The following is a 16,898-nucleotide window of genomic DNA, read 5'->3' as shown; positions in this document are numbered from 1 at the left end:
TTGCTGGTAGAGGGGCGGATTCTTTTGTTTGTTAAAATAAAACATGGATTGTTTTGGGAGAAATACTGTTTGGACATTCACTTTGTTCCCCACAACACTTGTACCTGTCAACAGACACACACAGAAACGAGAACATTGTTAAGATTGTTTATAAGCGCAGATAGACCACAATAGCCTAATGTTTGATATTTACATTTCTAGAAGTCTAATACAAGTTCACCCTCATTTGTACTGAAAGGAAAAAACACTGAAATAATATACAGCAAAATTAGCAAGAAACAACTTGGTTGCACAAAGAAACACTGGTCTATCGGAAAATAAGTAGGCAAACCGTAGACTCAGTTCAATAGTTTTAAGCTTTCTTTCCGTTGTGGAGTACATAATACATATAAAACCATAAAACAATCAGCATACACAGCCCTTCGTAAAAAGAAAAAAAAAAAGAAAATGGATTTCTTTGTAAAGTGTAATGTGCAGTATAGCTTAGCTTGCTGCAATATTTAGGTAGAGAGAAATCTTTTTTTCAATTAAGTGTTCAGTTAGGGCTCCCTGTTTAGAGCTAGTGTACATTGTTTTGTTTGTTTATTATTAAAGAGCCAGAAGCCTAATTCATAACTGTTCAATAAAAATCTGAAAGAGGCTTGTCTTCAACGTTCTTTCTACCACTGTATCGTGAATGTGCCCTACACCATCCTGTTTCACAATCTGCTTACCACTAAGACAATCTGTAAACCAAAAAAGTTCCTGCTACTTCTTGCAGCATTTGGACCAAGAAACCAGATGCAAATTTTTCATTCAAATAGTTATTTTGTCATCCTGACAAAGTAATAACAAAATCCATACATCGGCCTACATGGTAAAACCCTTTAATTGCAACAGACATTTAAAGAGTAAGTAGCAGAGTTCTGAAAAATATAGCGTTATACATCTCCACGTGTTGCTACAACTGTTTAAATAACGTACCTGTAATTTTTCATTGTTAACATCCTGACAACTTTTTACACTTATAACTTTCAAATCTGTTTCAAAGCTCTTTTCAAATTGGCCACTGGCACTTTCATTTTTAAAGCCATTTGTATGCATTGATGGTTTTGATGGTTTTGTAAGTGGCTGATCAAGTGATTTTTCTATGTAACACATTAATCACAATCCCTGTATACGAGCAAGTTCCTTTAACAGGTTCAATATTAGGTGGCACACAGAAAATGATTTACATAAATGTATCTATCAAATAAAAAGTATTTTCACATGCTTTAGCGAACACAAATCTGAAAATTAATAAACAATAAAAACTAGCTATTGGTTTGATAAACCTGTGAATTTTGTAGTAAAAAATCTGTATAACTAATGATAAAGGACCCCGTATATGAGAAACTTGTGTGTGTGTGTGTGTGTGTGTGTGTGGGTGTGTGTGTGGGTGGGTGGGTGAGTGGGTGGGTGTGTGTGTGTGTGTGTGAATAAAAAGGTCTCTCAGAGGACAGCAAGATTTTTCTTAAGGAACATGAATGAACATGTGATAAAAAAATGAAGTTACATTTTTGAAGAGATCTTTTAAATCTAAAGATCTATTTAAATGTTGAATGACTGACATCGTCAAATAAAGTATATAAAAGAACCCCAGCAAATGTCACATTTGACTGTGTAACACTTAGTAACACCTGAAAGCACTTATCAGGTTTGCTTAAAGACTGGGTAAGTGCTTTTGAAGTGACGGCAGCTGAAATTGAAATAATTGCCACTTTTCTAAATGTAGCAGGTCCGATAAAGTCAAATTTTGAATTATTCAGTATTCATCCATGGTAATACTTGACACTATTTCACAGCAGTGACTTCAAAAGTGCCAAACTTTCCCCATATATTTGCTAGTTACAGCAAATATACGGTCCACAGCAAAACAACACTAAGCACATCAAATGTTACCTACCAAACTACAACATTCCACAATCACTGTGTAGTGACTTCATAGAAAAAACAGGAAGCTCAAATGTTTTTTTCTTTTTTTTGCTTGATTTTTTCATAAATATTTTCAAGCTCAAAACTAATCAAAAACATTTGATCCAGAATATTGAAAGTATTCTTTCAGGCCTCAATCCGAATGTTTACTATCGTTCCCTTAGACATACTATTTGGCAGTCAATAAGATTCAGGAATCCTCTTAATTATCTTGGTATCTCTGAATACATAACATAATCTTCCTTTTAGAACACATTAGAGAACTATCGGGCCCATTAAGAGAAAATAATCCTCATTTTTTACTGGAACTAGGCACTATTAAAACAACTATTTTTTTAGTTTAAAAACAACTAATTTGGGTTTAGATTATATTGAGCACTCACTCTCTTTAAAAATCCAATCTGGCTATACTAGATTACAACCCTTTATGTCTAAAGATAATATAATAAGATAATTATAAATAAAAAGATAATCAGTTGCTTTTCTTCTGAGAGAACTGCAAGAAAGAATAGATGCATACATTGTTCAGTGCAGTCTCTCTGCAACAAAATCTCATCTTTTCAAAGGCACATATTGCCCCCTGCTGGCCCTTTCTTAGGTTACACTAAACAATGAGATAATTTTTTTATTTCTGTTCCTGAAGGCCAGCATGCACTGGTAACTTTTGTTTCTGAACTCATGGTGCTCAACATTGAGCAACACAACTTGCCAGTGTATCCTGGCCAACACAAACATGTTGCCAGTTCTTTGAAGTAAAGAATTGAATGCAATGCAAGTCCAAAATGGGCCAAAAACCCATGGCCCTTCTTGCTTTTACATTTTTTTTGCGGTAATTTTGAAATATGTGTTTGTGTTTGGCATTTTAGATAAATATTACATTTATTTTACTAAAGTATCAATAAACATACAGTAATTATAGCTTTATGATGTATTCCACCAGAAATCAGAAAAATAACAAATCTCACATGAGATTAATGTGATTAGCAAGTCATATGATCCATTAGCCCTTTCTAGGCCGTTGATCAGGTAAACATGATGAAAAAATGTGCTTCATTTTATTGACTTGGGCCACAGTTATTTGCAGTACAGATTGGAAACACATATCATTGCATACAGGAGGGGTTGAATTTCACTCCCTGACACTCGTGCAACGGCACTGAGAGGGGCATTTCAATTTTAAAGGGCAGAGAACGTTTTCAGTAGCAAGCAGAGTAAACATCAGAGGAACTTGTTTAGAGATAAGAAAGTAACAGAAAAACACTGTAAAACCAATGTATTTGAATTATAATTATATTAGGACATGTATTCTGTCTTGGTGTTTTACTATATGTTTTACAACATTTATAAATATCAAGAAACGTGTGGATATACGCAGATGTTTCATGAACAACATTTCAGTTACGTTTGTTTTCATTATTACTGATATGGAATAAACTATTATTTTATTTATAAATATTATTTTGATCAAATTAAATCGAGAGTAGTGTCAATTATTGCTTATAAGATCCTAAGAATAAACATTTATTATGGCATTGCAATTATACTATGTTCACTTATGATATTTACCGTTTTGTAGTTTATTTAGCACTATTTCTTGTGTTGTTTTGTTTGCTTTGGTAACAGAATATTCTGTGTATATGTTTAGTGTTTATGTTGAGAAATTGATATGCACACAATACAATACACAATTTCCACTCTTCAGAATTTAATTTCAAGATGACAAGATGATCTGTTGGCAGAAATACTGCAATCGGATTCTGGCGTATAATATAGGTGTTCTCAGTATTATTTATTTTTTCAAATAAATGTTCACTTCTAAATCATGTGTTGTGTTTGTTTTTTAACAAAAGGCTCCACATTAATAAACTCACTCGGGTGTTTTGCCCATATTTCAAAAATTTTTAGCAAAACTTTCAGGGAGTGTTATAGGGTCCTTCGGGTAACAGAATAAAATGTTTTTGTACCTTTATCTCTATGAAAACCCCAAATATACCACATTTTTTAAAAAATATCTCTTTTTTGTTACTTATTGGAGTGGAAAATCAGTAAAAGTGTTTTTTTTTTTTTTAATAGTTTATGAAGTATAATATTCTGTAGAGTGTCCTGAACCAAACCAAACCAAACCAAAACAAAAAAAATATTTCAAGTCTCTACTACTAAAAATAGATTTTGTTTACAAAGATGGAAAGGCAAAGTCAGCTAAAATAGTGTAAAATAAAATCACAAAATCACACTGGTGAAACAATGTCAATTTTTTAAAAATAAAAAAATACTAAATATAGTGTTGAAATAGAGAGACCTTTTTTATGGTTTCTGGAGCCATTTCTAACATTCCCCAGTGTGAAACAAAAGACACCAATTCCAAGATGCAACAGTAAAAAAATAGATTTTTTTTATAGGAAGAGCATCCCACTGAAAAATGCTTGGTCCTTAAAGGGTGAGGGCGATATAAGCTGTGTTAGAGTTGTGTGCCACTATTCAGCTGTAATTGTGAGAAAGGATTTCTGTGACAAGCACCATGATAGTAGGTTGTCACGAATTATCTGCAGGGATAATCGTTTTATTTATATATATATGCTCTGAGCACACTCTTAAACTCAGGGGAAGACGTTCAGGAGGACATTAAGATGTTTCAAATTCCTGTAGTGGATTGTTCGTGCACTGGGCTTGCAACGTATCCAGATGACTTTTTTAATAATAAAGACAATCACACAGATTTAATTTGAAGTTTTAACGAATCAGAGCAGTAGTAGTGCTCTTTTCGGTTAATTAAATGCTTATGTTAAAAATTAGATTGGTTGGTTGCACAGACCACCATAAATCCCAAGTAAAAAGCAATCTGGGCGATCCAGTGCTTTACAGGTTTAACAGCATTAATACTTCAATACAGTAATACAAATATGGTTATCATATATTTAGCTTTTAGGCTATAAAATGCAAAAAGCTAAAAACGCCCACCGCTAAATTCTAGAACATTCATGTGATAGTGGGGCTGTGTGGTGACGTCAGGACAGAAGCAGGAAGGAAACTGACACCAGTACTGCAGATCAAAATAAATGACGCGGCGCGACGTTTTATTTTTAAATAACAAAAATAAATAAAAAGTTCAAACAGAAAAAGACTGTGCTCGCAGAGCAAAATAAAAGGTTTAAATAAAACAAATCACGAACACAAAATAATAAATACAGGTCAGGCTGGGCAATCGCTGTCACTTTTCCTGTATATTTTTTTAGTTTCGTTTTCTCTCGCTCCTCGCTCACTCTCTCCACTCTAACACCCACCGCGAGGGTAGAGAGCTGCAGGCTTTTATGCAGGTGACCATCTCCCAGTTAGCAACAAAATTATTCACTTAATTAATTCGTGAGATGGCCACCCCAGGCGAAGTAGAGCGGACCCTCGGGAGGCGACGGCAGCAGCAGCAGCGGACCCTCGGGAGGCAACGGCAGCAGCAGCGGACCCTCGGGAGGCGAACTTGGGAGGGGAGCCCCTGGCCATGGAGGCGGCAGCGGGAGCTCCACTTCTCCCTTGTACCCTGTAACTGGTGCGGAGCAACAGGCAGCCCAAGGCGATGCAGAGCAACAGGCAGCCCAAGGCGATGCAGAGCAACAGGCAGCCCCAGGCGATGCAGAGCAACAGGCAGCCCCAGGCGATGTGGAGCAACAGGCAGCCCCAGGCGATGCAGAGCGACAGGCAGCCCAAGGCGATGCAGAGCAACAGGCAGCCCCAGGCGATGTGGAGCAACAGGCAGCCCCAGGCGATGCAGAGCGACAGGCAGCCCCAGACGATCCAGGCGTGGCATCCCTGAGCGGAGCGGGCGTGGCATCCTTGGGCGGTGCATGGCAGGCATCCTTGGGCGGTGCATGGCAGGCATCCCTGAGCGGTGGTGAACTGGCATCCTCGGGCGATGGCGAACTGGCATCCCCGGGCGATGGCGAACGGGCATCCCTGAGCGGTGGCGAACGGGCATCCCCGGGCGATGGCAAACTGGCATCCCCGGGCGATGGCAAACTGGCATCCCCGGGCGATGGCAAACTGGCATCCCCGGGCGATGCACGACAGGGCGGCAGCAGTCCCTCAGGAGGTGCCGGCGGCAGCGGACCCTCGGAAGGCGATTGCAGGAGGGGAGCCAGGACCAGCGGTGGTGCTGGGATTGGCCCTCTTCTCAGCCGCGGTGACCCGGCGGTTTTCCCCCTTGCTCTGCTTAGCAGCCTATGCAAGGGCAGCTGCGGACCGCCAGCCTCCTGTCCTGGTTCATCATGTCTTGAAGGGAAAGGCAGCTCCTGCTCCTCTCCCTCGGGTGGTGGTGGTGGTGGAGGCAGAGGCAGCTCCTGCTGCTCTGCTCCTGGTGAAGGCGGCAGGGACTCCTCCCCTTCTGGCTGGGAAGGCGGCAGGGGCTCCTCCCCTTCTGGCTGCAGCGGGGAAACCAGCAGGCATGCTCCCTCTGCTGGTGGCGGCGATGGAGGCGGAACCAGCAGATACTGTCCCTCTGCTGGTGGAGTTGGGAGCGGCCAGTCGTCCTCCCACGACGGTGGAGGTGGAACCAGCAGGTACGCTCCCTCTGCTGGCGGAGGTGGGAGTGACACACAGTCCTCCCACGGAGGTGGAAGTGGAACCAGCAGGTACTTTCCCTCAGCTGGTGGAGACGTGGGCTGTAGATGTTCGGCCTCCCCCCTTTTGGGCTGTGGACGCACCGGCTCCTCCCTCTTGGGCTGTGGACGTTCGGCCTCCCCCCTCTTGGGCTGTGGACGTACCGGCTCCTCCCTCTTGGGCTGTGGACTTTCGGTCTCCCCCCTCTTGGGTTGTGGATGCACCGACTCCTCCCTCTTGGGCTGTGGACGCTCTGCCTCCTCCCTTTTGGGCTGTGGACCCACCGACTCCTTCCCCTTGTCTCCTCTCCTGTAGCTGTAATTCCACTCTTCGGGGAGGGGGCAATTAACTGGGAAAGGCCCCCACTCCCCACAGATGCAGCAACAGTATGTCTGGCTTATGCTGTGGAGGAGGGCTTCCCAGCTGATCTCCTCCTGTGCCTGCTGTTGCAGCTGCTGCGGTCTGCAGCTCTTCCTCCTTTTTCCTCCCATTTTCCTTCCTTACTCTCCTTCCTCCACAAGTATAATAAAACGAAAAAACCAAGAGAAAAAAAAAATATATGCAGTACCCTCTTCTGCCTGAGTCCAGAAGGCGCTGGTGATCCCACGCTGAACACCACGTTTGACAGGGTGGCTGTGTGGTGACGTCAGGACAGAAGCAGGAAGGAAACTGACACCAGTACTGCAGATCAAAATAAATGACGCGGCACGCCGTTTTATTTTTAAATAACAAAAATAAATAAAAAGTTCAAACAGAAAAAGACTGTGCTCGCAGAGCAAAATAAAAGGTTTAAATAAAACAAATCACGAACACAAAATAATAAATACAGGTCAGGTTGGGCAATCGCTGTCACTGTTCCTGTATATTTTTTTAGTTTCGTTTTCTCTCGCTCCTCGTCCTCTCTCTCCACTCTAACACCCACCGCGAGGGTAGAGAGCTGCAGGCTTTTATGCAGGTGACCATCTCCCGATTAGCAACAAAATTAATCACTTAATTCGGGAGATGGCCACCTTCTGCACAAGTTTATTAATTATTCCTGGCAGAGGACGAGCAACCAATCTCGCCTCTGCCAGAACACGTTTTAAAATAAACAAAACCGCACGGCTACACCGTCATCTATAAATACAATAATAAATACAAAAACAATAACAAAACCCGCGGCGTTTCGGCGTCATATATTTACACAATAAATCATAACCACAATAAATCAAAAACCACAAATACAAAATACACTGCACAGGGGTGGAGGGGGAGACCCTGTTCTCAAAATAAATAAATACATTTAAACAGCAGGGCTTACTACCGCCCTGGTACAATTCAATATATATATTGAATATATCACTCCCTTAAGACTAAAACATAATTTCTATACCGTATAGCAATGCATCAATATAAAAGAGATATTAAATTCAGATATATGCTTGCCTTCCAGTATATGGAAGTGTAGTGTAGGATATATTGAAAAATAAGAACTGTCTTCAAAAGGCAGAGACTTGTGAATACCACCAAACAGCAATCAGTTTTTCAGAGATCCTCAGAGCATGGATCACATCAGCTTGAAGTTAGCAAGTTAAGCGATACTTGACTGGGGTTTTACCTTGGTTTGTATAGGTTTTTCCCTCCATTGAATACATCAGGTCCCAAGTAAATCTAATCATCACTGGGCCTTGACATTTCTTATCTTTAAGTTAATGATACATTCTAGAAGGATCTGTTCAACTCCTTTGTCAAAACTGAGTGAATATAACTTCTTGCCAAAAAACATTGAAACATGATTTCATTCCTCTCTTTTTCCATCGCCTCCTTTGTCTGAAGTCAGGTGGACCAAAGTTCACAGAATCCTTGCTATAATATAATTCACGTATATGTATATATATGAGAGATGTTTTTAATATGTAACACCAGCTCTATTTGATTATAATTAGCTAAAATTATATTATTATTTAGTCAAAAATTATATGTCCCTCTTAGCCACATATTACATTACATTTTCAGTGTGTTATCAATGGGCCAGTTTAACTTCATATACAAATGTGTGTTAACAAAGTATTTGACAAAGACTGCCTTTGGATAAGCATACAGTGGCCAGTTCAATTAGTTTCATTTAAATTTAAGCTATAATAAACATGTTAAGTATATCAGCCTTATTAACTTGTTCCATTCTCGGACTATGCCTGTTTCTAAAAGTTGCTTGCACAATCAGGTTTCAGACACCCTATTTTCTTGCCAAGGCTAGTGTTTTGATTAATATGAAACACCATTGTAAGCACTTCTCCAAATTCATCTCATGAAATCAGTTTTCTCCCAACGAAAGTCGCTAGTTATTTGATAAGAACTGTGACTAGACACAACTCCCCTAATTCGTGGAATGCTCCCTTCTACTACGAGGTTTTCTTATCATAGAAAGACCTTGGATTCAATACTGCGGACGACAAGTAAATCTCACTTTGACTGCTAAAAAGAACCTTACATATCTAGTACTGCTCTGCTTGCAAGAAGATAAGGGCAAGGCTATTTTTCTGTAGGTTTTTTTGTGTACTAAAATTATTGAATACAGTTTACACTTTATTTGTCTAATAGTCCAACCTAACAGTTCCTGTTTTTTATTGCAGTAAAACCTTTATATAAACTAAACATTTATATTCTTTAATGAATATTGTAATGTCTAAAAGATTTTTTGTTTAGTTGGAGAAAGAAACTGAGCTAATTCTTAAATTGATTAAATGAAATGCTCGCTCCTGCTTTTACAGTCTATTTGTATTACAGTAGAGCCTAAACAAGCAAAAGCACTTGTTAGTTTAAATATTATGTTTCTTATTAGATCAAAATACTTAAAACATATTATTTCTCTTCAGAGAGTTTTGTCACTCTATTATTAGATCAGAATACTTTTTTTTAAAAAACCTCTATGCTTAGTAACAACACAATCAAATAAAATCAAAATGTCTTTTTAGTTTCAAATATCGTTCTGTCTAAAAAGGGTTACCCTTTTGTTTTTACTAATTTGTAATACCTAGCCTCCTTTCAAGGTTACAGACAAGTGTATGTGCTCTAATAACAAAGGCACATAGACAAGCTGTTTTTCTAACATTACCACTTGTTCAGTTTTCTTAGTTCAAAGCATTGTAACCTGTTCGTAATTTGCTGCAATATTACTTATGCTGGTTTTATATTCTTTAAAACACAGTACAATTATTACAATATACTGACAGGGTCAGTTAGTACTGAACTGCTTTAGTTTTTAACTGTAATATGTTCTTTCAACAATAATACTGTTATTTGTATAACAGTTTAACTTTAAATGATTTTATAACATGCATTTCTAATTCAGTTACTTCAGTATAACAGTTGCTAATATTATTTTACTGAATTAAGTCTGAACCCTTTCTCTGTTCATACAAAATCCATTCAAAGCAGCTCTTATCATAAGGCCTTATGATAAGAGCCTGCTGAGTTTGACTCCTTCCAGCAGGTGTTTTCATAGACTGCACACAATAGCCATCCATTGTTTTCTACTGAGCATATAGATTTTTTTGAAAGGAACATATACAGTATTATTATTGACAATGAGTATATCATATTATTTCAATCAATACAGGTTAAAATAGGTTAGTTTAAATCATCCAATAACTCAGCACGTTCCCAACAGGATTCAAACTCTGTTCCAGGACTGGTTCTGTGAACACCACGACAGGCCTGTGCACATCTGCTAAAAATATTTTCTAAAACACATTACAGTCATTACAATATTTGTTGCAGTTTCACAAATGTTCAATTTGTTTCCCAAAGATCATCCTGCTTCCAGTAGCTGTGACAGTCTTTAAAAGCCTGATACCTGCAAAAACTTAAATCTTGTTAGCTGGGCTCCCATCCCTGCATTTGCATTCCCATCATCAGTGGGCAAACACATTTTAACTGAATCTGGGTCCATCAAAGAACCGCACACTCTTGCAAAAGGATCTAATGACTTATAGCACAAAAGGGACGTGCTAGAACCGTCTGTGACAAGGTGCCTGTGCAACTGGTTCACCCCTCAACATAGAGGCTGCATTGATTAACGTGTCCATCAAGTCTCCCAGGTGCTACTGGAACAGTAACGATTGCACAACTGTTCACAAACAGGTAACATGAAACATATTGTGACAAACAACAGACGTCCTACTGTGGCCCATTTCACTGTCACTTTCAACTCTGGACGTGTCACACCTGTTCTATATAGGTTGTGCCTTTGTCTTTACCATCATTTTTGGACACATAAACTACAGGTACACAGTTCCATGTAAAACAACACTGATTTATAATGGAAGCCACATTTGGAATCAGACAAACCATCATCAATCATCACAAATTGTCATGTTTATAATGGCTTAAAAAAAAAAGTACAAAAATGTCCAATAAATATGAACATTTGGATTTCCTACCTTATATTGCTTGATATAAGTTGTTCAGCACCCAGTGGCAAATGCAAAGCTCTTTCTGCATATATTTTACGGGGCCTTTCTCCTAAAACAACAAAAAGACATGTTAAATAAGATTAAGGCTCCAGAAAAGTATACCAAATTAGAATGCAAAGGAGTGGAATAATATAACCATATAAAAACACAGAGACTGGCAGCTAAGTGGTACTAACCCCTATTAGGGCCATTCTGGAATTTATTGGCCAGTGAGTATATAATTTATAAAGACCTTGCAGCTGCATTGTACATCTCAAGATACAGCTACAGACTTTGGTCTTTATTCCTATATGAGACACCCAGTTAAATCCCATATAACCCCATCCAACACATCAACATACTGTACTGTATATTCATTATTTTATTTTAAATTTCAGTTCCCATGTTAATTCTTTATATCCAAATGTATTTTAATAATGATAGTTGACACCTAGTGGCCATTGTAATACCATTATTGCTATAATATTACATGGTATTCATTCTTTTAAAGTGAACAGTCAGAGGTTGATGATGCTTTCTTTGTACATGCTTCATTTCTCAAGTAACAATCTTCTAGGCTGTAATCGTTCCATTAAATAGAAAATTGAAGAGTTGAGAAGGCAAGACAGAACGCCGCCCTGGGAGGCGGATTTGTTTATATTTAGTTACACAACTTTAGGGCACATCACCTCCATAAGTACAGCACTGCTGAATGTAACTTTTCAAGTGTTATTAAAACAACATATTTTACTTACTATGAAAAGTAGTGATAGTATACGCATCTTCCTTTGACGTAGCGTCTGGTCTGCATATTACTTGCAGCATGGAACTTTCTGATAGCGAGGTTTGGGAGGGCATCGGCTCATAGCCAGGCTCTTTTCGCTTGTGTAACTGTGGACTAGATGTTGGTAATGCATTATTATAATGTTTTTTCTTCAACATAACACCGTCCTACAAAGCTATTTATCTGAATTTACAGCTCACATATTAGCAGACAACTAATGACAGTACATTTCAAAATAAAAAAGCAACACCACACAATTCAAAGCATCTTTCAATAAGTTGCCAGGGCTTATTTTAGCACCAAATAAAACAAATAGTCAAATTCAAAGTATCAGCCAAGTTCAGATTTCAAGAGCCAAGTTCTGACAATGATTCCTTCTCCCCCACATAATAAGGAACGCATCAGGCCTATATGTGCAAGAATCACACAGCAAATATTTTATTTGAAAACTTTTCTTTAAATACCATACTTTTGTTTCAAACAGAGCTTACACTCTGCATAAATTACCTGCTTGCACGACTGTTGGACATAACTGAACGCACATTTCAGCTATACCACTGAATGTATTTTAGACTTGCTTGGGTCACTAAAAATAAAATATCCATGCGTACTTGCTGGCACTAATTAAATATAAAGCCATTAGACATACATGTATGTATGCATGTACTTTCATTTAGTATTTAAATAAAAAAAAGTGTGGTTTTTTTTTTTGCTACCGCTACCTGACATATTATAAATCTATATTATAGCTATAAATTAATTAAAATAATGTACAAATTAAGTACTTATAAGGTTATATGTGAAAAACATACATGGTCCAATGATTTGCTGCCGACTGCTACCCTAATAGGAGAGAAATGAAAGGTAGAGTACTTTTACAATTATTGGCTTACTTAGTCAAGATTAACATTTCCAGATCTTTAGCCACTGATGACTTAAAGACAACCATAAAACCTGCAGGACTGGGGCTCTCCTGCTTTAGTTGAATGCCAATGAAGGTGTGGAACTTTGCTCCCACCCAAAAATGCTCAAATGACAGGCTGTGACGCTCCACTGTTTAACAAGCTCATTTGAGAGAGGGCCTGTGTATCAGCTCCCAATAGAGCAGCCGCAGGAAGATAGTTAGATCAAATCAATAAGAAAACATTATTCATATTCATACAATCGGAAAAAAAGATATTAAAAATTGCCTATCTATAAATGTAATGTCCATTTTAACAAATCTGTCACATCTGCCGATTTTGGAGAGCGGTAAAATAAGCCTTGTTTGTCATATCACACTCAGGATTTACAACACTACAAACAGACAACAGTAAGTGCAGCGTGGGGTTCTTTGGGGAACATATCTGTGAAGTCACCCTTTGATCTTTTGATTGATTCGTTCTACAAATCCACAGTTTGTACTACGATTCCCAGAAAACTGTTGATTCGTCAACGAAACCACAGAAAAGTGTTGATTTGTCAACAAAACCAGAACAATTGATTTGTCAACAAAAGCAGAACAATTAAACAGAAAAGATACCATTTTATTACACAACAATCATTTCAGCAATTAGTTAATTATAGTATTACACATTTCAAACGTAACACTTAGAAAGGGCTTGCCATTTCAGTTTAGCATTCATATTGTTTGCTAAAAGCAACACAATTATAGATTTACATAATGTAAAAAGAAAATGTCATAATTACAAATAGTGACAAAGCTTCTTCGAACACAGTTCTGGATTCCTAACACTGTCTTTGGTGGATAAAGCACTCCTGACAACAAAGGATGGGTTTAAACATGACGGCACCTGTATGTTTATTTGTTCCGCGGTGCCTCTTTTCCAGTGGAAACATGGCTTAATTTAACAAACAACACGAAACAAAAATAAACCCTAGCTCCTGTTTTGGACCACTAACTAAATTTAACAGGATCCCTGACTTTCAGTCAGACCACATTTTTTAATGCCTACCTTACATTCCAGGGTAAAGGCTGTGTACTATTTGGGGTCCTGTGCATCTCCCTTCTACCATTTTACCCCATATTCTACCACAAAATTTAATTTACACATAAACCACATGCCGTCCACGTATCTATCGGGAACAACAAGAATTTCATTACACTTAGTAAATCTCCCTCAATTACACATACATTAGATTTAAACTCAGCTTTTGCACTTCTTTCCCGGCTTTAACCACTGTTCAAACAAGCTTACAGCCCACTTACATTTTGCCCGAGTACTTCTCGAAAACCGATCACTGGCAATGATATTTTGGTCTTCATCTGTTTTAGATTTGGCAAACAATAACTTTACTCTCCACTCCCGGTTCACATTCCTTTGTTTTTTGCATATTTATTTTTCAAATGCCACTTTCATGTTTTACATCTAAAACATTGTCTTCGCTATTATCTTCACTTATAATTTTGTCTATGTAGGTGTGATTTCAAACTCAAACTCAGAGGAAATCATGACTCCAGTCCCACAATGTGAGAGACAAACATTGTAACTGTTTGAACTAAGCGTAACAAAAGAGCAAAAACTAAATCAATTACCAAATTAACAATCAATTGAATCTCGTTATCGAACAAGTATCAATTAGGAAGAAGTGTTTTAAGTGGCATAAACAACTCAAAGTGTTGAATCGGTAAGAAAATAATATATAGTTTTTAGCGAAAGCTAAACATGGCAACGTACGTGGTCTGTCTACAATGAGCAACGGGAGTGAAGTTGGTTCGGAGGATTTCGATACCAGCGACAGTGATGCTGACTTATCATTCAGTGATGATGATGAAGAGGATGTGGAGCCAAGAACAGTACAAACTGTACAAACAGAAGAGCATGCAGCTACTTTACAGGTAAGCCAGCTGCAAATAGGAAGCTGTTTGTTTTGAAATGGCAGTGCTGTGACGAAATACTATCAAAACACAGCACTGGGTACAGGCAGTGCGGCAGCCAGATCCATCACAATGCCTGTGCAAAGTAGCTGTGGACACGCATTTGTGACTATCCCTCCAACACAAGGGAAGCAGAGACCGTAAAAGAGGTACTGGGTCTGCTACGAAAATGAAAACAAAAGAAAAGACAAAAGAAAAATGTGCAGTGGTTGCGAAGGCAATCCCGGGTTCTGTTGTATTGAACATTTCAATAAATGGCACAGAGCAAGTCGATACTGGCACACGTTTTGATGTTGTTTGATTTTTATTTGATAATTACTGTTTACTGATTATTATTGTTATTGTCGTTATTAGCAGTGTTTTTGTTTTCATTGTAAAAAAAACAACAGAAAACAACGTTTTTATCTCTATATTGAATAAAAAAATAAATAACACAAAAACGTTTTTATCTCTATATTGAATATGGGTATGTAGTACACAGCAGCATAAAGGGTTAAGGGCAAGGACCACTGGTTGTTACATATCTATTACCGTGTTATAAACAGCTTATGTTTGTCCAAATTTTTCAGAGCAGCATAAAATGTATGAAGCCGGTAGGATCATTCTGCCTGTTCAGTGTTAGACTGTCACTTTGGAGACGTCCTAAAGCTGTACTGGAAAGATGTGATTGATACCCAAACCTTTTTTTTTTTTTAAACTTGGAATCGGCAATTGTTTTTTACCCCATTTTCTCCCTAATTTGAAATGCCCAATTTTAAGCCTGGCTCACCGCTGCAACCCCCGCGCTGACATGGGAGAGACGAAGACAAACACACGCGTCCTGCGAAACGTGTTGTGAGCCGTCCGCTGCAGTCTAATGTCCTAGTGTTGAAAACATAACAGAATCAGCTAGCTGCTTACTCATGGTTCTCTGTCTCTTTGTAGTATGCACATCTACAGCTACACTACAGTGCTCATTCCAGAAATCTTCATCTTGACAGAGATTTTTGGATGCATCTACTGATGTATTTATCACCTCACCAGCAGAGCACAGATCAACAGATTGTGACTGAAGAACAGCATTGGCTGGTTTTAAAATACCAAGAATATGGACTAGGAACTTTCCAAGAGCAAAGAAGCTCTGTCTCTTCAGCTGAGAAAAAATTCTGGATGCTTCTGTACATAAGTCTATGGAACCAATATTATCCCGAGACTTCTGACAGTATATCAAGAATAAGATCCTGATTATCAACAACACATTTGGTCACTTCAAAATGGCTTGTCCAGCAAATTTCTAGTAATCTCTTTAGTGAAGGGCCACTGTACTTTTGAGTAATGTAGTGCTGATAAAAGAATGCATACAGATAACTACAAAGATAAAAAAAATCTCTTTGTACATGGTTCACTTTGAATTGCATGCATTATTACTAAGAGCAGCTGATGGGTGTAACAATGTATGTATGGTAGATGTCTTTCTAGTTTTCTTTGCAGCAAAGCCTGCACACCTCCATTAACCCCTCTCATCACTGATACACCATAGTAGCACTGGCTGATGATGTTGTCAGCATTAAAACCTACTTCAGAGCGGTGTTGAAGTGTTAAGAGTTGAAATGTATTCTGCATCCAACTGATGCAATTCAAACAAGCCAATCAGATGCTCCTTAGGTGTTGAATCAGTAACAAATCTTACCATGAAGGACAGATTTTCTACATTGCACTTATGTCTCATCACTTTTGATACAATACTCACTACAATCAGAATGGATATATTTCTCTTTAATTTGATTAAGAATTGTTAGGGCGACCCAGGGTCTGATGGTAAAGTTGCAGGAACTCAGAGACAAACAACTGGATTTATCAGGCTGTGTAGTCCAGTGGTTAAAGAAACGGGCTTGTAACCAGGAGGTCCCCGGTTCAAATCCCACTTCAGTCACTGACTCATTGTGTGACCCTGAGCAAGTCACTCAACCTCCTTGTGCTCCGTCTTTCGAGTGAGACGTAATTGTAAGTGACTCTGCAGCTGATGCATAGTTCACACACCCTAGTCTCTGTAAGTCGCCTTGGATAAAGGCGTCTGCTAAATAAACAAATGATAATAATAATGTCTTTATTGCAATTGCGCTTAACCTGGAAAAGTGGATAAAATGCAGCATCTGAAAAGTTAATAACTCATGCAGGGGCTCCCGAGTGGCGCATCCAGTAATGGCGCTCCACGCGGAGTGCAGGATGTGCCCTATAGCCTGGAGATCGCAGGTTCGAATCCAGGCTATGTCACAGCCGACCG

The 16,898-nt window shown here is 38.6% G+C and overlaps 1 protein-coding gene across 1 annotated transcript in view; it reads right to left on the bottom strand.

The window, feature by feature from the left end:
• Positions 1 to 16,898, bottom strand: part of pcnx2 (pecanex 2) — a 148,704-nt gene that overhangs the window by 87,095 nt on the left and 44,711 nt on the right. The window contains exons 7-8 of the mRNA XM_034017005.3: positions 11,729 to 11,871; positions 10,962 to 11,043 (exon numbers count right to left, since the gene is read on the bottom strand). Of these exons, the coding sequence (XP_033872896.3) occupies positions 10,962 to 11,043; positions 11,729 to 11,871 (225 nt within the window). The remainder of the gene's footprint in view (positions 1 to 10,961; positions 11,044 to 11,728; positions 11,872 to 16,898) is intronic.

The sequence above is a fragment of the Acipenser ruthenus genome, chromosome 6 (genome assembly GCF_902713425.1).
Source record: "Acipenser ruthenus chromosome 6, fAciRut3.2 maternal haplotype, whole genome shotgun sequence".
NCBI lineage: Eukaryota > Metazoa > Chordata > Actinopteri > Acipenseriformes > Acipenseridae > Acipenser > Acipenser ruthenus.
Note: the sequence above shows the minus strand (reverse complement) of the source record. Positions and strands in the feature narration are given on the sequence as shown.